The sequence below is a fragment of the Chrysemys picta genome, chromosome 16 (genome assembly GCF_011386835.1).
Source record: "Chrysemys picta bellii isolate R12L10 chromosome 16, ASM1138683v2, whole genome shotgun sequence".
Lineage (NCBI taxonomy): Eukaryota > Metazoa > Chordata > Testudines > Emydidae > Chrysemys > Chrysemys picta.
The window spans coordinates 6,304,523-6,330,124 of NC_088806.1; the positions used below are offsets into that span (position 1 = coordinate 6,304,523).

General features: G+C 47.2%; 2 protein-coding genes and 1 non-coding gene across 5 annotated transcripts in view; 1 reads left to right on the top strand and 2 right to left on the bottom strand.

The window, feature by feature from the left end:
* The window catches only part of LOC101944793 (zinc finger protein 3-like), a 439,596-nt gene that overhangs the window by 187,585 nt on the left and 226,409 nt on the right, over positions 1-25,602 (bottom strand). The gene's annotated exons all lie outside the window — the stretch shown is intronic.
* TRNAT-AGU (transfer RNA threonine (anticodon AGU)) lies at positions 4,209-4,282 on the top strand. Its single transcript has one exon. It is a non-coding gene; the product is annotated as a tRNA-Thr (tRNA).
* Positions 6,693-25,602, bottom strand: part of LOC101944083 (zinc finger protein OZF-like) — a 101,723-nt gene continuing 82,813 nt past the window's right edge. Inside the window, exons 5-7 of one of the 3 annotated variants that reach the window (XM_065569998.1) lie at positions 23,422-23,508; positions 18,604-18,679; positions 6,693-10,718 (exon numbers count right to left, since the gene is read on the bottom strand). In XM_065569998.1, coding sequence (XP_065426070.1) covers position 10,718; positions 18,604-18,679; positions 23,422-23,508 — 164 coding nt within the window. In that variant the 3' untranslated portion in view covers positions 6,693-10,717. Of the gene's footprint in view, positions 10,719-18,584; positions 18,680-23,421; positions 23,509-25,602 lie in introns of those variants that run through there. The other 2 variants (XM_065569999.1, XM_065569997.1) reach the window with 2 other exon arrangements.

The window sequence follows — 25,602 nt, forward strand, 5'->3', positions numbered from 1 at the left end:
GACCTCAATAAGGTAGGTTTCTTTGCTGATCCCTCCCATCTTCCACTCCCTGTACGCTTTCTGAGAAAGTAACAGATTATTTAGATAAAGGAAATGTGGTGGATCTAATATACCTCGATTTGAGTAAAGCGTTTGATACAGTACCGCATGAGGAATTATTGGTTAAATTGGAAAAGATGGGGATCGATATGAAAATCCAGAGGTGGATAAAGAACTGGTTAAAGGGGAGACTGCAGCGGGTCGTACTAAAAGGTGAACTGTCAGGTTGGAGGGAGGTTACCAGTGGAGTTCCTCAAGGTTCGGTTTTGGGTCCGATTTTATTTAATCTATTCATTACTGACCTCGGAACCAAATGTAGAAGTGGGCTGATAAAGTTTGCGGATGACACAAAGTTGGGAGGTATTGCCAATTCGGAGAAGGATCGGGATATCCTGCAGGGAGATTTGGATGAGCTTGTAAACTGGAGTAATAGTAATAGGATGAAATTTAATAGTGAGAAGTGTAAGGTTATGCATTTAGGGATAAATAACAAGAATTTTAGTTATAAGCTAGGGACGCATCAGTTGGAAGTAACGGAAGAGGAGAAGGACCTCGGAGTCCTGGTTGATCGCAGGATGACTATAAGTCGGCAATGTGACGTGGCCGTGAAAAAAGCTAATGCGGTCTTGGGATGCATTAGGCGAGGTATTTCTAGTAGGGACAAGGAGGTGCTGGTTCTGTTATACAAGGCACTGGTGAGACCTCATTTGGAGTACTGTGTGCAGTTCTGGTCTTCCATGTTTAAAAAGGATGAAATCAAACTGGAATGGGTAGAGAGAAGGGCCACTAGGGTGATCAGAGGAATGGAAAACCTGTCGTATGAAAGGAGACTCGAGGAGACTCGGTTTGTTTACCCTAACCAAAAGAAGGCTGAAGGGGGATATGATTGCTCTCTTTAAATATATCAGAGGGATAAATACCAGGGAGGGAGAGGAATTATTTCAGCTCAGTAATAATGTGGACACAAGAACGAATGGATATAAACTGGCCGTCGGGAAGTTTAGGCTTGAAATTAGACGAAGGTTTCCAACCATCAAAGGGGTGAAGTTTTGGAACAGCCTTCTGAGGGAAACAGTGACCTCTCTGGCTTTAAGATTAAGCTTGATAAGTTTATGGAGGGGATGGTTTGATGGGATAAAGTGATTTTAGTCAATAGATCAATAACGTGCCATCGCTGGTAATTAGCAACAATGGTCAATGATGGGATATTAAAAGTTAGTACAGAGAACTTTTTCCAGAGGGTCTGGCTAGAGAATCTTGCCCGCATGCTCGGGGTTCAGCTGATCGCCATATTTGGGTTGGGAAGGAATTTTCTTCCAGGGTAGATTGGCAGCGGCCCTGGAGGTTTTTCGCCTTCCTCCACAGCATGGGGCAGGGGTCGCTTGCTGGAGGATTCTCAGCTATTTGAAGTCTTTAAATCATGATTTGGGGACTTCAACAGCTGAGTCAAGGGAGAGAATTCTTCCAGGACTGGGTGGGTCAGCTTTTGTGGCCCGCATCATGCGGGAGGTCAGACAAGATGATTATAATGGTCCCTTCTGACCTTAGAGTCTATGAGTCTATTCTAATTAACATTTTGGATATTTTCATATATTCACTGTTTGTGTGGAAAGCCTGCAAAGTTTTTATGAGTATGTGGGATGAGAATATTGGAATATACTGGGATACATATCTGTTGGAAGATTATTGCAAAATGTAATATGGCCTGAAAATTCTTAGCATGCGTAGAGGACAACTTTCTGATTCATAAAATTGAGGAAACAACAAGGGGTTATCCATTTTGGATCTGGTTTTGACTAATAGGGGTAAATTGATTGTGAATGCGTGGGTGGTGGGGAATGTGGGAGAGAAATGATCATGATCTAATAAAATTGAAGATCCTGTGGAAAGGAGAACATGAGAACAGCAAAAACAAGGGCACGGGACTTCAGACAGTCGAATTTAAACCAACTCAGAGAAATAGTAGGCAAAGTCATCTGCAAATTTGATCAGTATGCTCTCTATTCCTACATCCAGGTGATTAATGAAAATGTTAAACAAGATCAGGCTGAGAAGAGGAGGTTAGACTAGATGACTTTTGTGGTCCATTCTTACCCTATGATGCTATCATTCTATGACCACCTCTGCTCACATTTTCAAGAGACCTCCATCGGTAATCTAATTAATACATTGTTAAGGGAAAGGGCTAGCTTCTCTGCAGAGGAGCATTGGAAAAAAATCAAACCACTAGCCTGGAGTTGATGAAAAGGCTGCTGTGACTGGCATTGGCAAGGCAGTTGCTTGGACTGCAATTGCTGCAACACAAAAGCCTGTGCCACACTTCCTTGTGATTCGCTGGGGATGTCTGCGCACAGAGACACTGATAGGGCAATCTCTGTAGGTCTTGCAGGAAATGGAGAGTTACTCTCCTTTCACCTTCCATTAATTGTCATTGATGAAAAATGAAGCAGTTAGAAGAAAAGTCCCAGAGAGCAGCAGTGTGGCTAATCTGGCCAAGGCCTGTTAGTATATAGTTTGTTAGCCTGAGATAGAATTTTGCGTTTGATTTTTGATACTCTTATATCCTTACTAATATGTGTGAACAAAGAATGATGCCTGGCTGAATGTGTCTCCTCTACCAACTGCTTGGTCAATCTTTTGAGGAAATGGAGAAGACTGCCTAGCTGTACATTGCTTGCAAAAGAAACAGGTCTTTTTGGTGACAAGTGTTGAAAGGAGCCACTAGACAAATATGGAGACAAGAAAAACGTCCCCATAACTGAACTTGCATCTGTGGATGCTGAAGCCACAACAGAGAGTGCTAAACACTATATGACCACGGCTGGTGTCAGAAGAGTCTCTATCAAAGCCTTTTTCCACCAGCAGAGGCATCTCTGTGCACAGAACTCCTGGTAGCTTGATGTCTGCAGGCAGTGGAGAACTCTATTTTGGCATCTCTTTGTCTCTTTTGTGGTGAACATCTGCAGTGGCTGTTAATAGGCCTCTAGATAGTGGTCTTTGGGAAGAGCTGGCTGAAGAGCCTTCCTACTAACCAGTAGATCCTGGCTTGGCCTGCCAGTTCTTCCTTGCCAAACGTAGTGTTTCTGTTGATTCCTTTTTTTTGTATCTCTTTTCATGAAAAGAAAAGACCTGTCAGCAGAATCCTTCTAACTGCTTGTTCAAGACAGAGAGAGCCTTCCTTGTGGCTAAGTCTTAGTGTAATGGGGCATGCCTCACCACTGTGGTGCCTCCTGCTGGCCATCCTGGGAATTAGCTCTCATTCTCCAGTGCTCCTTCATCTAGTGACGTCTGACGCCATCTGTTCTATCATTAGGACCCATGTCTCTCTCAGGACTTCAGTGTCCTCTTACGGACACAGCCCTCTGGCTGTGCCCCACTCAGTTCTCTCCCCCCTTCCGGGGGAGCGGCTGTCCTCTTTTCCCAGCCACTTGCCTCAGTGGCCAGCTGCAGTCTAGGGTATAGTGTCAGTGGCTACTGAGGCAAAAGGGGTGCACCTCCAACCCCCACCGTCTGTTTCCCTGGATCACTTCCCCACAGACTTAGCACCTTTCTCCACCTTTGTATCAGGGCCTCAGTCTGGCAGTAGTCGGCCAGGAGGTCACTCATGCTCCCTTAACCCACCCAGCACTACTCTGATCATGGTGCCCTCCCTTCTCCTTCCTTCATGGCAGCCAATCTTCCCTCCTCAAACTCCAAGGAGTAACTGACTCTTGCTGTGCTGAGCAGCCCTTTATATATGGGCTGCTCCAGCAATCCTTCTCCTGATTGGCTCTCCCAATAAGCCCTTTCCTGATAGGCTGGGTTCTGCACAGCCTCTGCAAGGCTGCCTTAATCTTTCTCCTGCTTGTTTGGGGCAGCCACCTCACCACACTTGGAAAGTGGCAAATGAGAAGTCTAGAGCTGAAGGAAAGGTTACCATGGCTCAGAACTGAGCCGAGGTTGCTGCGAATGAAACACAGATCACTAACCACTATATGATCACAGTGGCTGGTGGGAGAAGCACATGTTAGAAGCCCTCTGTAAACTCAGCTGTGGCTTTCTGTGCACGGAGAGCCAGACACCTCAAGGTCTGCAAGTCTTGAGGGAAATAGGGAACGTCTGTACTTTGGAATTTGCAGGGGTTGTCTGGAACTATCAAATGGAACAGTTGTAAACATTTTATTAAGGCAGGTGCCATGGCTTAGCTGGCTAAAGTACCTGTCTAGTAAACAGGAGATCCTGGGTTCAACTCCCAGTGGTGCCTTGTTGTATGGCTTTTGTCTCCTCTGCTCACTTTTTCCTGTGCCTTTCTAGGAAACAGAAGATACCTCCCTTGGTAATCCAAGTAACTGCTTGCTAAGGAAAAGGCTTCTTTGGAGAGAAGCATTGGAAAGAATCAAATCACAAGCCTGGAGTTGATGAAAAGACTGCTGTGACTGGCATTAGCATGGCAGTTGCTTCCACTGCAATTGCTGCAACATGAGAACCTGTGCAACATGTCCTTGTGATTCGCTGGGGATGTCTACAAACAGATGTCATGTCACCTTCCTTTTGATTGTCATTGATGAAAAATAGAGCAGTTAGGAGAAAAGTCCCAGAGAGTGACACTGCGGCTAAGCTGGCCAAGGCACCTGCCAGGTAAAGTGGAGGTTAGGGATGCAGCACCCAGTGGTGCCTTGCCAAATGTGTCTGCTCTTCCCACCTTTAGGCCAATCTTTTGAGGAAGCAGAGAAGACTGCCTTTGCCTTGCAATGCAAATGCTTGCAAACGAAACCAGTCGTTTTTTTCTGACAAGTGTCAGAAGGAGGCACCTAAGAACATGGAGACACAGTGCAGCCTATTGGACTAACCTTCTTGCTTGTATATATATATCTTTTCTTATCGTTTAAGTATTTGATATATTGTAATAGGTTTATAGATTTATATTAAAGTAAGTTTGGCTGTAATGCAAGAGACCTAAAGGCAAAATTAGCATATCTATATTAAGACCTTTTGCTCAAAAAGCAAAGCTGACCTATAGCTTGTTACGTAAATAAATAAGTACCCACGCCTATGTCTATGACCTTTCATCTAGACCAATAAACAATGAAAAATGGCAAAGGCGGTTTTCCCACAGACTTAACAAGTACACCACAAGAGACTGATGTGCGTACATACCTGTCATCAATATGCACATACATACTAGCCTAGGGGTAAGTGTACCCTAACATTTCTGTGGGTGAGGAATAAAATTTGGGCATAAGAGGAAGGAAGTCTGGCATTTGCCCTATAAAAGAGGTAACCCACCTCCATAGAGAATCTCTGTTCTTACTTTACTCCATCTCCATTTCTCACTATCTCCGTTCTCACTTTATTCTCATTTACTTCCTCCACTCTATCTATCTACAATAACTGCTACTATTTGTAGGCTATACTTGTTCTTCTTAAACTTTAAGTTTCAAGGGAAATAAGCTAAGCTTGCTTTCCCTAAGTTTTATTCTTCATTTGTTTATTAGGTCTTGATTTAAGTTTAAGTTAGTCAAGTAAACCCTAGTCAGCTTTGATAGCGCTTAGCATTTTCTAAGCACTACATCCCTCACTCAAAAATTGAGAAACCTGAACTGCAAGGCTGGTTCTGTGTCTCTTACCACCAGGTTATCAAGAAAGGGTATGAGTATGTTAACCAAAGCTTTCTTGCATGTAATACTATATTATCATATGTATCTTTTGAATAGCAGTAATGCAATTGTAACTTTGTAACTCTGGGTATTTTACCATTTACTTACTATTATTAATTTTAATAAGAAGTCTTTAAGTCTATATCTGTCTCAGTGTGAGCTTCCTGTCATACCCCCCGAGGGTCTTTTATAAATTCTGTGAAGCCTAATTCAGGACAAGAACTTTTATCTTCTGATCAAACAGATTGGCGAGCCTAAAATCCATACTAATTAATATTGATAATAATTATTGTTAAGATAAAATAAAAATAAATTAATACATTAAATTCCCATATTATCCAAATTAATATTATCAGTACACCCTAAATCAGGCTACAAAGGAAAAGGTTGCTGTAACTCAACTTGCATCCATGGATGTTGAGGCCACAACACAGAGTACTAAGCACTGTACTATCACAGCTGCTGACAGAAGGGTCTTTTCCAAAGGCATTTTTCACCAGCAGGGTCCTCTCTGTGTGCAGAATTCCTGATAGTTTGATGTCTGCAGGCACTGGAGATCACTATTTTGGCATCTCTCTATCTCTGTCTCAGTGAACATCCGCTGTGGTTGTTGAAAGTCTGTGATGGGATCTCCGGGATGCAACCTGAACAGTAGGACCCCTGAGCCCTGTGTCCCATCGCCTGGACTCCCTCTCACACTGTGATGCTGTGACAAGCTGTGAATCTCTGGCAGATATTGCACTTACACAGACATCCACAGGTAGGGACACATCCAACTGAGTTACATGAATGCTTCTCCCAGCCACTCATAAAACTAATGATAGAGAGCCTCCTGCCAATTCCCCACAGCTCTGCAGCCTTGCGCCCCTGGATTATACCATCTTGCCCTAGTCAGAAGCCTGACCAGTCTGAGTTTATTATCCAGTTAACTCTCCCTCATTGTGAATAGTGCATGCACCAGCCTTGTAATAGAGCTGAGATTTCCCAAGAACTTCAAGCAAAGTACACTAGTTTAAGTACAGCATAAAATAGATTTATTAACTACAGAAAGAGGGACTTTTAAGGCTTGTAAGTGGTAGGCATAAAAGATCAGAGTAAGTTACCAAAGAAAATAAAAGATAAATGCACAATCTAAACTTTACACCTTATTACACTAGGCAATAGTTAGGTCAAGCAATTTTCTCATCCCACTGGATGTTACCCTCCTTAATACATAGAATTCCCCCTGAAACCTGGACGACTGTCCTCAAATGACCTTCATTTTCTCAGGATTCCTGCTGCTTCCAGAGTAGGTGGGGGAGGAGAAAGGCAAAAACACAGTCTCCTATTTCATATTCTTAGTTCAAGTGTCCTTCATACACCCTAATGCTATACATATTTGGAGACAATGACAGATTTAAGCAGATCATGACTTCTCATATAATAACTTACATGGAATGCTTTGTATGAAATTTCACAACCATATATGAATGATGAATATGTGGGCTACAGGGGGCTCTTTTGAGGTCCATCATGTCACAAAAGCCGCTGGAGACTGGCCTTTGGGAAGAGCTGGCTGAAGAGCCTTCCTAGTAACTGAGAGATCCTGGCTTGGCCTGCCAGTTTGTCCTTGCTGAATGAAACTTGTCTGTTGGGCTCCCTTTTTTGTATTTCTTTCTTGTAAACAGAAAAGAAGTTCTTGGCCAATCCTTGTAAGTGCTTGTTGAAGACACAGAGAGCCTCTGCAGTGGGGCCGGGGGTTGGGGTGTGAGAGGAAGTCAGGAGGTGGTGCTTACCTCAGGTACCATGGCTCCCAAAGTGACCGGCACAAGCTCCACTCCAGCAGTGGCTACTAGGTGCGGGGATCGGGAGGGCCAGCTACAGAGTTTCCACTCGGGGTGGGGGCAGCGCATGGAGACGGCCTCCCCCCCAGGAGCAACGTGGCATGGAGGGAGGGGGGCAGAGAGGGCAGCGAGCCCCCTTAGTGCGGCTGGCATGTTTCCACACTTCACTTGGGGAGGCATCGGGTCTCTGTGGGCTGCCTGGGGCAGGGGCAGTGCCAGAGGGGGCTCAGGCCACCCCTTTGCCTCCTCTCTCTGGGATCCCAGCTCATCTTGCTGGCCGACAGGGATTTTAGGGTGCAGCAGCGCAGGGAGCGGGAAGGGCGAACCTCAGCAGCCGACATGCGGGAAAACAGCTTTAGCTGCTGGCCCCGCAGACTGTCACCAGGCCTCCAGCTTGCCCCATTTGACCCAACGGGTTGATCTTCTGGCTAGAAATATTTGTGGTGGGATTTCCCCCCAACAGTACCCCACAGGGGTTCAGGGTCCTCTCCAGCACAGGCCACACAGGAAGGCTAAATGCTTGAGCTGCAGCATATGCTGGGCAGGCTTAAGGATGGGCTCCCCAAGACAGGAGAGAAGAGAAAGACTCGGCCCCCAGAGGGGCAGGCTGGGGCTTCCTGGATTCGATTCTCTCACAGCCAGCCCCCTGCCCCCACTTCCAAGTCATCAATGGCACCCCCAGGTCAGCCAGAAAGGAGCAGCAGTAATCACTATGGCTTGCAGGCAACTTCCAAGCCCACCACAGCAGACCATCTCGGCCAGAAAGGAGCCCACTCGGACTAACTGTTGCTTCTTTTCTTTCCACCCAGAATCCCGCTTCTGGCCAATACGTTGCTGTAGATTGTTGTCCATTTCCTGTCTTGATAATTCAGACAGTCCCTTTTCCGTCATATTGCCAGTACATCAGTGATTGCAATAGCAGGGGGCAGGTTTTTTCTGGGTCAGTGAGCTTTGCCAGGGGGTTGGTGGCTCCTTTCTTTCCTCACCCTGGAGTAAACTCAGTTTTTTATTCCATCCTTGATGTTTTATGGAATAATAATAGCAGCACGAAGAAAGAGGTGGGTAGTGTGGGTCTCAGGGGAGGGGGCAGAGAGGTGTGGTTGGCGGGCAGACCTTGGGGTAGAGGGTGGAGAAGCATGAGCAGCAGGTGAGGAAGCCTCTGGGGAGGAAAGGAGCGAGTAAAAGGCAGACCAGCAGACCTCAGCCAAAGAGGAAGAGTAGGGAAGGTAAGTGGCCAAACGGGAGTGAGGGTGGAGCACAGGTGGGGCCTCAGAGTGAGGCAAAAGAGCAGGGTAGAGTGGGTGGGAGTGCCACAGTCTGGGTACCGATGCCCCCACACACTTCTAGGGAGCTTCCAGCGCTTATGCCCAGCCTCCCCAAATGCAAGAGTCACATGCCACCTATTCTCTGGGTCTTCACTAACCAAGCATCTCCCCAAGCTATGTTGATGGGAGAAGCCCTCCTGTTGACACAGTGCTATCTACACCAGGGTTAGGTTGATATAAGTGCATAGCTCAGGGGGGTACATTTTTTACACCCCTAAGAATTGTAGTTACATCGACCTAATTTTGTAGCATAGACCTGTGCAAAGAATCACACACACACCTTGGGAGTAAAACTTCACCTGCTCCTCTGCTTTACAGAATCCAAACACAAGCAACACTTGTCAGGCCCTTGTGGGGGGTTGGCAGGGAGTCAGGTGTGGACAGACACAGTACCTTAAGCTGATGCAGGCACTGTGGCTTAGCTGGCTAAAGCACCTGCCTTGTAAACAGGAGATCCTAGGTTCAACTCCCAGTGGTGCCTTCTTGAGAAGCCTTTTAGAGCCCCTGGTATTGGCTACTGTCAGAAGACAAGATACAGAGCTAGATGGACCTTTGGTCTATCCCAGTATGCCTGTTTTTATGGTTTAAATTACACTCACAGGCACTGATAATAGAGTTACTGAAAGTTTGGGTCTAGTCCCTCATAGATGACCATCCTGCTGATCCTCAATCTTTGGGGTAAGATAGTATTTTAAATGTCCCACATCCGCAACCTTGTCCCACGGTGTTTGGGGGAGATTATGAGGACGTTACCTTTTGAGATAAAAACTAAGAAATACAGAACAAGAGAATTCTTTCAGAAATCTGGGCTTTAGGCATATTTCATTTGAAGCAGGGGGTCTGAGTTCCTGAGAAAGTTTTTGTTTGCAAGAGGCAACATGGTTTGGTCTGTGATTGTACCAAAGGGAAAGATGGTTTGCAAAGGACAGGAGAAGACTAAATGCATCCAATGAGAATGGGATTTGAACCCAGGCATTCAGAGCACAATAGACTAGCAGTCCATCACCTTAACCACTCGGCCACCTCATCTGAACTGTCAGGAAAGGGACAGGAGGAGAAATCTAAGGCCAGCAGAGACAGGGCCACTATGGAGTTTTTAAATACTAAGTGTAAGCAAGGTCTGAATGAGCTCCCCCCTTACATCAAGTGATGAGCTGGGGGAAAGACTTCAGGAACAGACCATGTTTGCATAGACACACCTACTCTGCCTAGGTATGCAGCATGATGGGGCTGCTTTGCCAAAATGACCAACCAGCCCAGATGAGTTAAGTGGATGCACATGAATTAAGTGGATCCCTGGATGCAGGGAGCTCTGACGTTGCTACACACACACACACACACACACACACACCCCATAGCCCCCTAGAGGTGCACAGAGGAGCAGCATTCCAGGGAGGAGCTGGCAGCAATGCCAGCTGCTCCATGCACACAGGTCAGTTTCCCCACATGGGTGCAGGAAGGGGGTGTAGAGGTGAAGAGGGTGCAGAAGAGGGTGCAGTAGAGGGGCAGTGGCTGGGGACACAGGAGGGGAGTGCAGGAGTTAAGGGCCAAGGGGACACAGTGTAGGGGTTAGGGCAGGGGAAGGAGTTTTCTGACAGCGGGTGCAGGGGAATGCGGGCATGGAGCTGCTCGGTTTGCAGTGCTAGTAGCGCCCGGAGCATGTCTGCTTGGCACTCCATAACATTTAAGAGCCACTCCATGGCTTCATTCAGGCATGCCACATTCTCCTTTTGGTCCCTCTTCTTGCTGTCCGGCCACTCCTTCAGTTCTTGTTTTTCGGCCACAGAGTGCATCATTACATTATGCAGAACGTTCTCTTTATTTCTTCATGGCCGCTTTCTAATTCTGCGAAGCCGTTCAGCGAGTGATAACAAAGAGGGAGGCTAGGCTCATATCTGTGAAGCCAAAATGCAACATTTTACAGAAGCAGTATTGTTTGCAAAACACAGCCCACTGATGCAGTGATTTAAAACACAGCCACTATGCACATACCTATCACTAACTGGCTGACCCCAGGCAAGAACACATGAGCCACAAGACTTCCAAAATGGTAACAGCAGGGACAGGGGAAATCAGTGTTCCAGGACCGTACTGTACACTGGGCATGTAGCTCTTTGGGAGATCCAGCAGTGTAAGGGGGGGTGTCTTATAATCATTTCTGTGACCACATTTTCTACAGGCTGTGTTCATTATAGAAGATCTCTCATTGCTGAGAATGAGCAGGGAATCAAGGGAGGGTCTTCTCCAAGACTACGGCTTCTGCCCTGGCCCTTACATGGCTCGCCTGTGTGCAGGAATGGTCTCCCCCCAATGACAGCAGAGTGGCATGGGAAAATTACCCTTAAAGGGGCAAGAAACAAAGCAGCTCTGCCAAAGAACCTGTGGCAGCGGATTGCCCAGTATCTCCATGAGAGTTTCATGGAGATCTCTGGGGCAGATTCCTGTGAAGTGAGGAAGTCACTAAACACCTTGATCTGCTGATCAGAGGAGGCACATGGTGGTATGCATATCATACAGCCCTTTGTCCTGCATATTTAGCTCTCAGTCAGCAGTTTCCCCTCACTTTGTTTATTTTGAGCTAACTACAACCAGCCTCATGTCCCCTTTTCATGTCAGAGAAATCTATTGACTGATGATCACATTTCCCCTCCTTTCCTGGCTAGGCAGGGTCTGGGTATGAGGAATCAGAAAATAACAATTAGAAATGTCTAAGCCAGACTTTCAACACACAACACCTCTTTTCCCTTTTGAAGTAACATTATTTCCTTAGCCCTTTTTAACATCAACCTCTTGTTCTTCTTCAAATGCTGTTACCACAAGCTCTGAGCTACTAATTTCCTTACTGCGCCCTTGATATTTTTAAAAACAATGAAGAGTCCTTGTGGCACCTTAGAGACTAACAAATTTATTTGGGCATAAGCTTTCGTGGGCTATAACCCTCTTCATTGGATGCATGGAGTGAAAATACAGTAGGAAGGTATAAATACACAGCACATGAAAAGATGGAACTTGCCTTAATGAGTGTGTGTGTGGGGGGGAATCAGTGCTAACAAGGCCAATTCAATTAGGATGGATGTATCACATTCCAACAGTTGACAAGAAGGTGTGAGTATCAGAGGGGAAATTACTTTTGTAGTGACCCGGCCACTCCCAGTCTTTATTCAGGCCTACTTTGATGGTTTCCAGTTTGCAAATTAATTCCAGTTCTGCAGTTTCTTGTTGAAGTCTGTTTCTTAAGTTTTTTTCTTGAAAAATGGCCACGTTTAAATCTGTTATTGAGTGTCCAGGGAGATTGAAGTGCTCTCCTACTGGTTTTTGAATGTTACAATTCTCCATGTATGATTTGAATTTATTTATTCTTTTGTGTAGACACTGTCTGGTTTGTCCAATGCACATGGCCGAGGGGCATTGCTGGCATATGATGGCATATATCACATTGGTAGATGTGCAGGTGAACGAGCTCCTGATGGTATGGCTCATGTCGTTAGGTCCTATGATGGTCTCCCTTGAATAGATGGAAATGTCAGTTTGTTCTCTCTTCCAGTTCTATCTAAGCTAATAGGAAGAGCCATTTACTGCGTAATATTGTTGAGAAGGAAGAGAGTGCATTTTATTTTGGGTTCGTCATATACACAAAAAAAGCACACTTAAGGCAGCAAGATGAAGCACCCAACATGGGGCTCAAATCCATGAGATTAAGAGTTGGATGTTCTACCAACTGAGCTAGCCAGGCTGTCTACAGTACTGCTTCAAAGGCACAGTCACAGTGTAGAGACCAACACCTACAAAGTCTTCACCAAGCATTCTCAAAACTACGATACACGCACGAGGAAATAAGGAAACAGATCAACAGAGCCAGACGTGTACGCAGAAGCCTCCTACTGCAAGACAAACCCAAGAAAGAAACCAACAGAACTCCACTGGCCATCACATACAGTCCCCAGCTAAAACCTCTCCAATGCATCATCAGTGATCTACAACCCATCCTGGACAATGATCCCTCACTTTCACAGGCCTTGGGTGGCAGGCCAGTCCTCGCCCACAGACAACCCGCCAACCTGAAGCATATTCTCACCAGTAACTACACACCGCACCATAGTAACTCTAACTCAGAAACCAATCCCTGCAACAAACCTCGATGCCAACTCTGCCGCCCACATATCTACACCGGCGACACCATCACAGGACCTAAACAGATCAGCCACACCATCACCGGTTCATTTACCTGCACGTCCACCAATATAATATACGCCATCATATGCCAACAATGCCCCTCTGCTATGTACATCAGCTAAACTGGACAGTCCCTACGTAAAAGGATAAATGGACACAGATCAGATATTAGGAATGGCAATATACAAAAAGCTGTAGGAGAACACTTCAATCTCCCTGGACACACAATAGCAGATTTAAAGGTAGCCATCCTGCAGCAAAAAAATTTCAGGACCAGACTTCAAAGAGAAACTGCTGAGCTTCAGTTCATCTGCAAATTTGACATCATCAGCTCAGGATTAAACAAAGACTGTGAATGGCTAGCCAACTACAAAAGCAGTTTCTCCTCCCTTGGTGTTCACACCTCAACTGCTAGCTGATCACCTCACCCTCCCTGATTGAACTTTATCTCTAGCCTGACTCACTCTTGCTTGCATATTTATACTTGCCTCTGGAAATTTCCACTACATGCATCCGATGAAGTGGGTATTCACCCACGAAAGCGTATACTCCAGTACATCTGTTAGTCTATAAGGTGCCACAGGATGCTTTGCTGCTTTTACAGATCCAGACTAACACGGCTACCCCTCTAATGCTCTACCAACTGAGCTAGCCAGGCTGTCTACAGCAGCTCTAAAAAGGCACAGTCCCAATGTAGCAGGAGCCCTAAGGAAGTTTCTTTGCAAGTTGAGATTCCTTTTCTGACATTTGCCTTCTGTCTTTGTTCCTTTGTTCTCCAGCTAGCAAACAGGGGCTATTACAAGGCTGGTTAGATGCTGGATTCTAGACCAGAGAGCTGGGGTTCATCTACCAGCTGGTCAGAGAAATGAGTATGGAAGGATACAATTTAGTATTCTCCCACCAGGGGGAGATGCTCATTGACTCAGGTAGTGGGGGATAGTCAGAAAGCTTCTCAACTCCCAGAGAGGGGGTAGACAATTCGGTTCCCCCCAAGCCATACACACATTTTTGCAGGATATTAGACCCCCTGGGAAGAAGCTCCTCAAAGAAAATGTAGCCCCACGAGTGTCAGAGAAGGGAATCACTGTTTGCCTTAAGAGGTGGATGAGGGAAACCTGCAGGTCCTTAGGTCCCTCCACTGTTTGATGAAGCCATTTGTGGGAAAGGGTCTGGGGTAGGCGAGGAGGACAAATTGAGGACAGAAGGGCTTGCAGCTGGTATGCAATCACCATGCTCCCAGTGGCCCGAGAGAAGCAGGGGTCAGCACTTTGTTAGCTTCCTGAGAGTATAGAGCTAACAAAATGAGAGCTATGCTACGGGGCAGCTAAAACCAAAAGACCAGTTATAATGAATCAGCATCTCATCAGGTGACATCAGCCCCCCCTCTTGGTCCCATAAATCCCAGAAATACTGTCAGCTCAATGATTTTTCCCCCAACAGAGTTTCCAGATTATAAACAGAAGAAGAAGTGGAGAGGATTACACTGGGGTAAATGAAAGCAGAGGAGAATTGCTCCTCTGGTGATTTCTTTATTTTGCTCCAGTGATACTGATGGAGGAACCTGAAGCATAATTTGAGTTTGTGACACCATGTCATCTGTTTTTTGGGCTCAGGGCAATGGAGAATGGACCAGCATGTGACATTAGCAAAACAGGAATCTGAGAAAGCCAAATCTAGTTGTCAGAAAGAAACAGCCCTACCGGGTGCTTTAAGTGGTAGGCTCTGGTATTTTAGTTGTCATGGCCTGGGTTCAATTCCGCATTTGAAATTGAAAGGAAAAGAGGGATCCTTGTCCTTATCAACAAGGCAAAGAATGTCTTTTTTCTCAGTAAATATTTTAATAGGTGCTGACTCGACATGTAGATCTCATTTCATTTGTATTTACAATGGAATGGTTCTCTCTGGGATAGACAGGAATTCTTCAACTAGCCTCAGATTCCACAAGAATACTAGAAGCAATAGTGTCTAACAAATACCTTCCTTTTTTTGGAGAAAAAGCAATGTCCGAGTTTTCCATGGACATTTCTCTTCCATCTCTTTGGGCTTCATCCAACAATACAAGAAACCGAAATGCAGTCAAATACATGGAAAGTTTCCCACTATAGGGTTCGCTGACCAGGCCGTGGGGAAAGTTTTGCCAGAACACTTGGTTATACTATCCCTCCCTGACCATAAATGGAAAGCAAGGAGATAACTCTCAGAGCACACAACTTAGGGCACCCACTTATGACTCAAAATCACAGATTGTGAGTCTCACATTCTACACTGTCAATGTCCTGCACCCTTCTCCTGTATATTGAGCAGCCAAGCCTGCCTCCCCAAGTTTTTTCTGGATAAGGAGGTTGGAATTTACCCAAATATGCACCATCTAGCACTTTGAAAGATGTTTGATTTCCCTCTAACTTCTATCATAGAAATGCTAAGCAGTTGGTATTATAGGAGAGGTTGAAATGAGTCTATTTCTTCAGGTAGAAGGCAATGCTTATGTCAGAAGGAGGATTTGAACACCCACCTCCAAATAGAACCCAGAATACAAATGACAGCAAGACACAGCCTTGGGTCTGATGCAGTAGACCTCTTGGCCAGCCTGATCCTCTTAGTCAAGCTATTTATCAATCTTAGTTTTCTTTACTTGTTATGAATTCCTTAGGGAGGCAGAGATGGCACATTTCTTTCAACGTCTAGAGAACTTCTAAAGCACTGCTGATTTTTATATGTAGTCTTCCTGCTCACTTTTTAAGTGAATAAAAGATGAAGAAAAGTAATGGTGAACCTCAAACTCCTGCATGGTTAGCCAGTCGGCCAAGCAACCAGCACCCACAACTGCTACCACCTTTTGTTTTCAAAATAGCTCAGCCTTTCTGAAAACCTGGCCAAAATTTTTGTTGCCCAAATGGCAGCTGAGTTCTTCTGAAAATCTGGCTCTAGGGGTGGGTGTGAGACCTTCTGAAAATTCTGGCCTCTGTGTCTGGAAGCTCTAAGAACCTTCAGAACTTTTATCTTGTGTGAGAACCTGATGAGAAAACCTTCCTTCTGTAGAACTCAGCAGAGATTTTCTCATTGACTTACAATCACAATGTTTCATCTTGATCCCAGGTTTAGATAACAACAAAATGCATTTATTGTATTTTTACATGCAATGTGAAACAAACATCCCTATTTGGGCAGAGGGATAGAAGTAGGTTATTATTATTGTTATTATCATGTTGGTTAGGCTACCTAGCAAGGGGGGAAAATAATTTGCACATGTCTATTTATGTAAAAGGGCATGCAGCCTGTACTGTGGGGTGTACAGTGGAAACATGCCATATTCTGTTACTAGTCAGTGGGAAGCTTTAATTTTTATAGATTTCAGAGTAGCAGCCGTGTTAGTCTGTATCCGCAGAAAGAACAGGAGTACTTGTGGCACCTTAGAGACTAACAAATTTATTTGAGCATAAGCTTTCGTGGGCAACAGCCCACTTCTTCGGATGCATAGAATGGAACTTTATTGAGGAGATATATATACACATACAGAGAGCATGAAAATATGGGATTTCCCCCCCTTTCTAGCTAGCCAAACCAACATTATAATAACAATAATAGACATTCTGGTTGACCCAAGATGAATATTTTTTTCCAATTTTCTTGATGAAACAAAACCAAAAAATCATTTTGGGTCAACCAAAATATTTCAGCAAATAAACTATTCATCCAAAAAACTTTCATCCCACTCTATATACAAGTCTTTGGAAGTAACCATCCCTGAGAAAGTGGCCTCTTCCATTCCTGAGGTTTAGCTGCTGAAGTGTTCCAAGCATAGACAATGGGCCTTTCTCCTGTTGCCAACTGGTCACTACCTTGCTCAGGTAGCTACTGATGAAAGGAAATGTGGTTTAGTGGCGGACCTACTTCTCAGAGTTGGTAAGACAACCCCCACCTTTTCATGCTTTCTGTATGTGTATATATATTTCCTCAATATATGTTCCATTCTATGCATCCGAAGAAGTGGTCTGTAGCCCACAAAAGCTTATGCTCAAATAAATTTGTTAGTCTCTAAGGTGCCACAAGTACTCCTGTTCTTTTTAATTTTTATATGGTCTCCAAAGCCCTTCCCAACATCATGTAGAAGATGGGGGAACCAGGAAAAACCATGGAATTGTTTAAATTGCGAGTGAAGAATAACTCAAGGGTTTTTAAAAAAAATATATATAAAGCCACTTTTCCCTGACTGGGAATCGAACCTAGGCCATAGCAGTGCCAAATCCTAACCATTAGGGAGATGATGATGTTTTTCTTCTCACTTATACTACACTTTCTTGGGCTACTTTCTTTCCAATTTCTGAAACTGTTCCATTGTCCACTCCCTGAGCTGCTAAGAGCAGAGTGTGTAGGAACTCCTGTGCTCAGGGTCACAACCTGAGCCCAACCCAAGCCACTGAAACAAACTCAAATGATGCTTCTTTCAGCAGGATCACAAAGCAACACAAAGAAAACCCATGAGGAACAATCCTCCTCTGCCCTCATTTACTCCATCGCAACCCTCTCGGCAGCCTACCTGGACACTCTTCCCGGAAGGACACTGAGTTGATAGGAGCTCTGGCATAGAGACCAAGGGAAGGGTATTGCTCCCCCTCATTGTGAGCTGATCACATTCTGACTCCATGTAATGGGGCTCTGAGCTTTCCCATCTTCTGAGTTCTGTGTCCTCAACTAGCTGCCAAAGTGCTGAACCCCCCAGACCCTTCTGCTGGGAGTATGGTGATTGAACAACAGCTGCAAGTCCTTTTTCCTTCTCCTTGTCCTCCTCGGCTTCCCCAGACCTTCCTCATAAGTGGTTATATCAGACGTTGGAGGGATCTAAGTACCTGCAGGTTTCCCTCACCCACCTCTTAAGGCAAACAGTGATTCCCTTCTCTGACACTCCTGGGGCCGGGCTTCTTTTGAGTTTAAAAGCAAGCGTGTTTAATGATTAATGATTAATTTGCCCTGGCAATCGCGGCCAGTACAGCTACTGGAAAAGTCTGTTAACGTGTATGGGGATGGAGCGGAAATTCTCCAGGGACATCTCCAGAAAGCTCTCCTTCATGTACTCCAAAAGCCTTTGCAAATGGTTTCTGGGGAGGGCTGCCTTATCCCGTCCGCCATGGTAGGACACTTTACCACGCCAGGCCAGCAGCACGTAGTCTGGAATCATTGCATAACAAAGCATTGTAGCGTATGGTCCTGGTGTTTGCTGGCATGCAGACAACATCCAGTCCTTATCGCTCTTTGTTATCCTCAGGAGAGTGATATCATTCATGGTCACCTGGTTGAAATGGGGCGATTTTATTAAGGGGACATTCAGAGGTGCCCGTTCCTTCTCTGCTGAACAGAAATGTTCCCCGCTGTTAGCCACATAGTGGCGGGAGGGTTGAAGTGATCATCCCAGAGAATTGGGTGTGTGGGGGAAGGGGGGTTAGTTGGGTTTGTGCTGCATGTTAACCTGGGAACCGCAGCCCCTCCTTTTACATTGCAAATTTAAATGGCCAACACAATTCATCCTTGATATGGGAAATGAGGGCGCTGCTGTTTGAAACCATTCCCACATGTTAAGAAGGTTAAAAAAGCCAAAAGACTGTGGCTTACCATGGCTGCCTGCAAGCCGAAATCTGTTGCCTGGCACTGCGTGAGTGATCTCTCACACGAAACTGGCAGGCCCTCACTATAAGAGGAAAAATGCGACCTTGTAACGAAAGCACATGTGCTGTGTAATGTGAACAGCAAAATGTAAGGTGAAAGAGTGTACCCATTGTTCTCTAAAATGTGTCTTTTTTACCCACCTCTCCCTTCTCCTCCACCAGCTGCAAATGTTTCTCCTCAGAGGCTAGTGAACATTAGAAAGAGAAAACGGAGGACGCGGGACGATATGTTCACGGAGCTCCAGATGTCCTCCCACGCTGATAAAGCACAGCAGAATGCGTGGAGGCAGTCAATGTCAGATTTCAGAAAAGCACAATATGAACGAGAGGAGAGGTGGCGGGCTGAATCGCTGGATGAACAGAGCAAGTTGCGGGCTGAAGATGATAGGTGGCGTCAGCTTGCAGACAGAAGGCAAGAGTCGATGCTCCGGCTGCTGGGGCATCAAACTGATATGCTCCAGCGTATGGTTGAGCTGCAGGAAAGGCAGCATGAGCAGAGACTGCCGCTACAGCCCCTGTGTAACCAACAGCCCTCCTCCCCAAGTTCCATAGCCTCCTCACCCATGTTAGGCCAAAAAAATATGGAGTACAGAACACTGTTTGGCCAGCTTAGCCAAAGTTAGGCTAACTGTAGTTGCTGGGCCATTCCTGTCTCTCTGTGAAACATGAGGACATGCTTGCTTGGGCTACAAAGAATAAGATAAAGGGCGGGGGGACCGTATTCTTGTACCAAATGTACTAGGAACAGTTTGTTTGGACATATGGAGACTTGCAGTCTTCACTCCCTGTTTCTGTTCTTAACTCCCTACTTTCTAGTGCATGATGAAAAAGCTGATAAGAAGCTGCTGAGGAATCATGAACTGTTTGTACTGTCAAAGAACATAGATATGTATGAATATTAGAAGCTTTTAACTAGTAAAGGAGGGGATTGGGTTGCTTTAACTATGACGCGACGGAACTGTCTATATAATCTCACTAGTTATTGTAATCGTGGCTGGTTCTCTCTGGAGACGGGCCGCTCTCTATTGTTGTGTGCACTCTTCAATAAAGAGCTTGTATTGGACCTTGCTGGTGTTGCCTGTCTCTCACTCTGCGGTCAGACAACGAACCTTGCCGTCTGGGTTAAAAAGTCCCCGACACCCAGACGCCCAAGAACACGGTGGGGGGGCCTCCGGCCACCCAGTCACTCCACCCCACATGATCGCCCAAGCATCAGAAGGCTGGCCTTCAATAAGAGTTAAAATTTTAAAATGCAGTGTGTCGTTTTCCTTCCCTCCTCCCCAACCCATCCTTGGCAATTATCCCCCTACTTGTGTGATGAATTAATAAAGAATGCATAAATGTGAAATAACAATGACTTTATTGCCTCTTCAAGCGGTGCTCGAAGTGGGGAGGGGAGGGTGGGGTGGTTGGTTTACAGGGAAGTAGAGTGAACTGGGTGGGCGGGGCGGAGGGTTCATCAAGGAGAAACAAACAGAAGTTTCACACCGTAGCCTGGCCAGTCACAAAACTCATTTTCAAAGCTTCTCTGATGCGCTCCGCGCCCTGCTGTGCTCCTCTAACCACCCTGGTGTCTGGCGGCGCGTAATCAGTGGCCAGGCGATTTGCCTCAACCTCCCACCCTGCCATAAATGTCTCCCCCTTACTCTCACAGATATTGTGGAGCGCACAGCAAGCAGCAATAACAATGGGGATATTCTTTTCACTGAGGTCTGAGCGAGTCAGTAAGCTGCGCCAGCGCGCTTTTAAACGTCCAAATGCACATTCCACCACCATTTGGCACTTGCTCAGCCTGTAGTTGAACAGGTCCTGACTCCTGTCCAGGCTGCCTGTGTACGGCTTCATGAGCCATGGCATTAAGGGGTAGGCTGGGTCCCCAAGGATCACGATAGGCATTTCAACATCCCCAACGGTTACTTTCTGATCCGGGAAGAAAGTCCCTTCCTCCAGTTTTCGAAACAGAGCAGAGTGCTTGAAGACATGAGCATCATGTACCTTTCCCGGCCATCCCAGGTTGATGTTGGTGAAAGGTCCCTTGTGATCCACCAGGGCTTGCAGCAGCATTGAAAAGTATCCCTTGCGGTTTATGTACTCGGTGGCTTGGTGCGCCAGTGCCAAGATAGGGATATGCGTTCCGTCTATGGCCCCACCACAGTTTGGGAATCCCATTTCAGCAAAAACATCCACTATTGCCTACACGTTGCTCAGAGTCACTACCCTTGATATCACCAGGTCTTTCATTGCCCTGGCAACCTGGATCACAGCAGCCCCCACAGTAGATTTGCCCACTCCAAATTGATTCCCGACTGACCGGTAGCTGTGTGGCGTTGCAAGCTTCCACAGGGCTATCGCCACTCGCTTCTCAACTGTGAGGGCTGCTCTCATCCTGGTATTCTGGTGCTTCAGGGCAGGGGAAAGCAAGTCACAAAGTTCCATGAAAGTGCCCTTACACATGCGAAAGTTTCGCAGCCACTGGGAATTGTCCCACACCTGCAGCACGATGCGGTCCCACCAGTCTGTGCTTGTTTCCCGTGCCCAGAATCGGCGTTCCACGGCATGAACCTGCCCCAGTAACACCATGATTTCCACATTGCTGGGGCCTGTGCCTTGTGAGAGGTCTATGTCCATGTCAATTTCCTCATCACTCTTGTCGCCGCGCTGCAATCGCCTCCTCGGCTGGTCCGGGTTTCGCTTTGGCATGTCCTGGCTCTGCATATACTCCAGGACAATGCGCGTGGTGTTCATAGTGCTCATAATTGCCGCGGTGATCTGAGCGGGCTCCATGATCCCAGTGCTAGCTATGGCGCCTGGTCTGAAAAAAGGTGCAAAACTAGTATCTGACGGACCAGGGGAAGGAGGGAGGGAGGGCCGAGTGAGAAGGGATAGCTCAGTGGTTTGAGCATTGGCCAGCTAAACCCAGGGTTGTGAGTTCAGTCCTTGAGGAGGCCACTTAGGGATTTGTGGCAAAAATCAGTACTTGGTCCTGCTAGTGAAGGCAGGGGGCTGGACTCTATGACCTTTCAAGGTCCCTTCCAGTTCTAGGAGATAGGATATCTCCATTAATTAAATTAAAATTAAAAAATTAAATGACATGGCATATAGGTACAGGGAATTAAAATCAAGAAAGGTGGCTGTGCATCAGGTAGAAACACAAACAACTGTCACACAGAATGGTCCCCCCAAAGATTAAACTCAAAACCCTGGGTTTAGCAACCTGTTGATTTCACAGAGGGAGAGGAAGCAAATGAATACAGAAGAAATCTATTTTTTACATCTTAAGTTGGCAGCTGATGGTGCAGCATGACTGATAGCCACTGCAGTACGACGACGATGGATATCAATCGTAACATGCCATCTTCTACCAAAAGACAAAGGGCTGCTGCTGTGTAGCAATGCAGCCCCATGTCTTCCAGTCCCATGTCTACCAGCACCCAGATCGCTCTCAGCCTCTTCTGGGTGCTTAGCAGACAATACTGGGCAATTGGCAGAAAATAACATACTACGACTGATAACCATCATCATCGAGACAGTTGCATGTCTGCCCAGGTGCCATGATTGACAGCCACTGCAGTATGATGACAACAGATACCAGTCATATTATACCATCTTCTACCAAAAGGCAAGGGGCTGGTGCAATGCAGCCCTATGGCTGCCAGCCCCACAGCTACCACTCATGCTGCACCGTCTACCGCCAAAAGGCAGTTAGCTGCTGCTGTGTAGCAATGCAGTACCACGTCTGCCGGCACCCAGATGACATATGGTGACGGTGAGCTGATCTGAGTGAGCTCCATGCTTGCCGTGGTATGTTGTCTGCACAGGTAACCCAGGTAAAAAGGCGCAAATCTATTGTCTGCCTGTGCTCTGACGGAGGGGGAGGGGGCGGGGGCCTGATGACATGTACCCAGAACCCCCCGCAACACTGTTTTGCATCATTCAGGCATTGGGATCTCAACCCAGAATTCCAATGGGCAGCGGAGACTGCGGGAACTGTGGAATAGCTACCCATAGTGCAATGCTCCGGAAGTCGACACTAGCCTCGGTACTGTGGACGCGGTCCACCGACTAGAGCACTTAGAGCATTTTATGTGGAGACACACACAATCGGCTGTATACAACCGATTTCTGTAAAACTGGCTTCTATAAATTCGACCTAATTTTGTAGTGTAGACATACCCTGAGACTCCTTCATTTTATGTGTATTTGATATTATCTTTTCCAATGTGCATTACTTTGCATTTATCAACATTGAAATTCATCTGCTCGGTAACTGGGGAAAATTATAAATACACCTTGGGCGGGTGGCAGAGTTATTTACCAGAACACAAGATCTCTTGCAGTGAGTAATGGGAAGTTCATTTATCTCAGGAAGGGAGGAGGGCTCAGGGTCGGGGTGAGCTGTACATCACCTACAGGAGGAACACTTCTCCCCAAAACCTCATCAACTTGCACTGAGCCAAAACCTCCATCTCTGAAGCCCACTCGTCATCTCCTTCCTCTTCATCCCTCCTAGGACCTAGAAAGGATCCCTGGTCACTGTAACATCCAAACAGCCCATGGACAGGGGCTACCTGGGCTAACACAGACTGACCCTCTCCTGCCCAGCAGCCTCCTGCATCCTAAGGGCATCATGTTACCCACGTGTCTGAACCTGCCTCTCCCTGGGCTCCAGTGGAAATGGTTCCCTGGCTGGCAGGGTGGGCCCTGCATTCACCATGTCATTCTTATGCCAGGCAAACCTAAGTGGCGGGGCGCTCTGGGCACCTACCAGCAGCTCCTTGCTTTGCTGCTCCTCCTCGGCTTTGTCTGCTTCTCTCTCTTTTCCAAGAGGGGCCAGATGCTTTTGTGGTACCTCCTGGAAGAAGCAGGGGAGGGAGAGTTAGAAACTGCTGCAAAGGGCCTCCCAGCTGCCAGATTTCAGGGCCCATCCTGCCCTGCAGACTCCAGTGCAGAGTCGCTGGGACTCAGACTGAGAGGAGATGGTGAAACAGGGAGCAGCTTTTCCAGAGAAAACGCAGGACCCCAGGCTGCAGTGACGGAGGTGCAGCCCAACTCCCCACTCCTCATGCCTGACTCACATCCCAAGCAGCCATCTTCAGACAGTCCCCCACTTTCCCCAGCTACAATCCCCAATGCTCCCACAGGGCCAGATCTGAACATAGACCCCCCAAACATCCCCTGAACCCCAGCCCTGAGTCAGGGCTGCCCAGAGGATTCAGGGGGCCTGGGGCAAAGCAATTTCGGGGGCCCCTTCCATAAAAAAAGTTGCAATACTATATAATACTATATTGTCATGGGGGCCCCACGGGGCCTGAGGCAAATTGCCCCACTTGCGCCCCCTCTGGGCAGCCCTGGCCCTGACCCCCACAGCACACCCAAAACTCCCAGCTCCCAGCAGCCCCACAGTCCCCAGCACCAGCCGCTCCTCCCACCCCAAAGCCCGGTTCTGACACCCCAGATCCCCTTGCTCCCGGGCCCAGCCTGGGCTCAGAGATCTGCAGCCGCGCTACGCTCCGGGCCCCTCCTGCAGCTCCCAGCCCAGCAGCTCCTGGGCTTCGTTGCCCCGGCCCCGCAGCAGGGGCTGCTCCGCTCCGCCCTGCCCGGGACACTCGCCCCCCCGCAGCCCCTCTCCGGCCGCAGGGAGTTCGGGGACCCACCCGGGCAGGGGGCGAACCAGGCAGCCGGGCCCGGCCCTTCCCAGCAGGAGCGTGTCCGCCCCATACGTGTCTCCGCCCCCCCGGGCCCTGTCCACTCTGCGCTGCCCCGCGGGCTGCAGGGCTGGAGCAGCCTCTGCGCTGCGCTCCTGGCCCCGGCCAAGGCCCCGCTGCCGACACCAAAGGGCGGGCTGCCAGGTTGGGGGGAGGGCAGGAAGGAGCGGCTCTTCCCCGGGCCTGGCCCTGCCCCACCGAGCCACCTCATAGGGGGTTTGTGACACTCGGGGAATCGGGGAACCCTCCTCAGCCTAGAGGGGGGCGGGGCGGCAGGAGACTGGCTGGATCTTAGCAGGAGAAAAGCAGGGGAAGGGGCTGGTTTTGCTGAATCATTAGACTAAGGAGACCCCGGCTGAGAATGCAGAGACTACATTTCAGGTCAGCTTTGAAGATGTGACACAACACATGTAGAATCACCTTCCTCTAAAGCATCTAAATCCCATGGGCACAACTCTCCAGTGCATAGCTTGTGAGCTGCGCTATGAATACATCCTCTAGGAAGCTCCCCCCAGCAGAGTGGCACAGCGGAAGCGTGCTGGGCCCATAACCCAGTGGTCGATGGATCAAAACCATCTTCTGCTAGCCTGATTTTTATTACAACCCTGGAAACAATTCAGCCTGACTTCATTTGTTTCGCATAGAAAAGAAGAACAAATTCTCTCCGTTTACCCTTTCACAGTCATTAAAGGAAGGAATAAAGCCCCAGCAGAGCCTTATCCCACAGAGTCCACTCCTGTAAGGCAAGAGATGTGTTATGACTCCAATCACATAGTTTCTTCTGCAGCAGGGTCTTTTTTTTTCCTGGAGGAGCAGTACAGCTCCTGAGCAGAGGCAGCCTCATTAATACTCCGCAACTAAAACAAGCCATCTGAAAGATTCAAATCTTATCCTCTGGAAATTCTGCACTACTGCACAAGCACAGAATTCATGTCCCCCACAGAGTTATTTGTTTCACTGCATAAAAATAACTTTCTTATTGGGAAGCAATGGGAAGCCACAAGAGTGGTCATGCACCCCTCCCCAACAGCACAGGCATGTCACCATTGAGTTCATGTTCTGGGGGAGGTGGCTGCAGGGTGATCTTCCATCTCCATGCATCCAGTAGCCTGTGCTCCCCACTGCCATACTGGAGCCTCCACATTTATTTATTGACAAATAAAATTTGCAGAATTTTAAAATATTGTGCACAGAATTTGTATTTTATTTTATTTTATTTTTGGTGCAGAAACTGCTCAGCA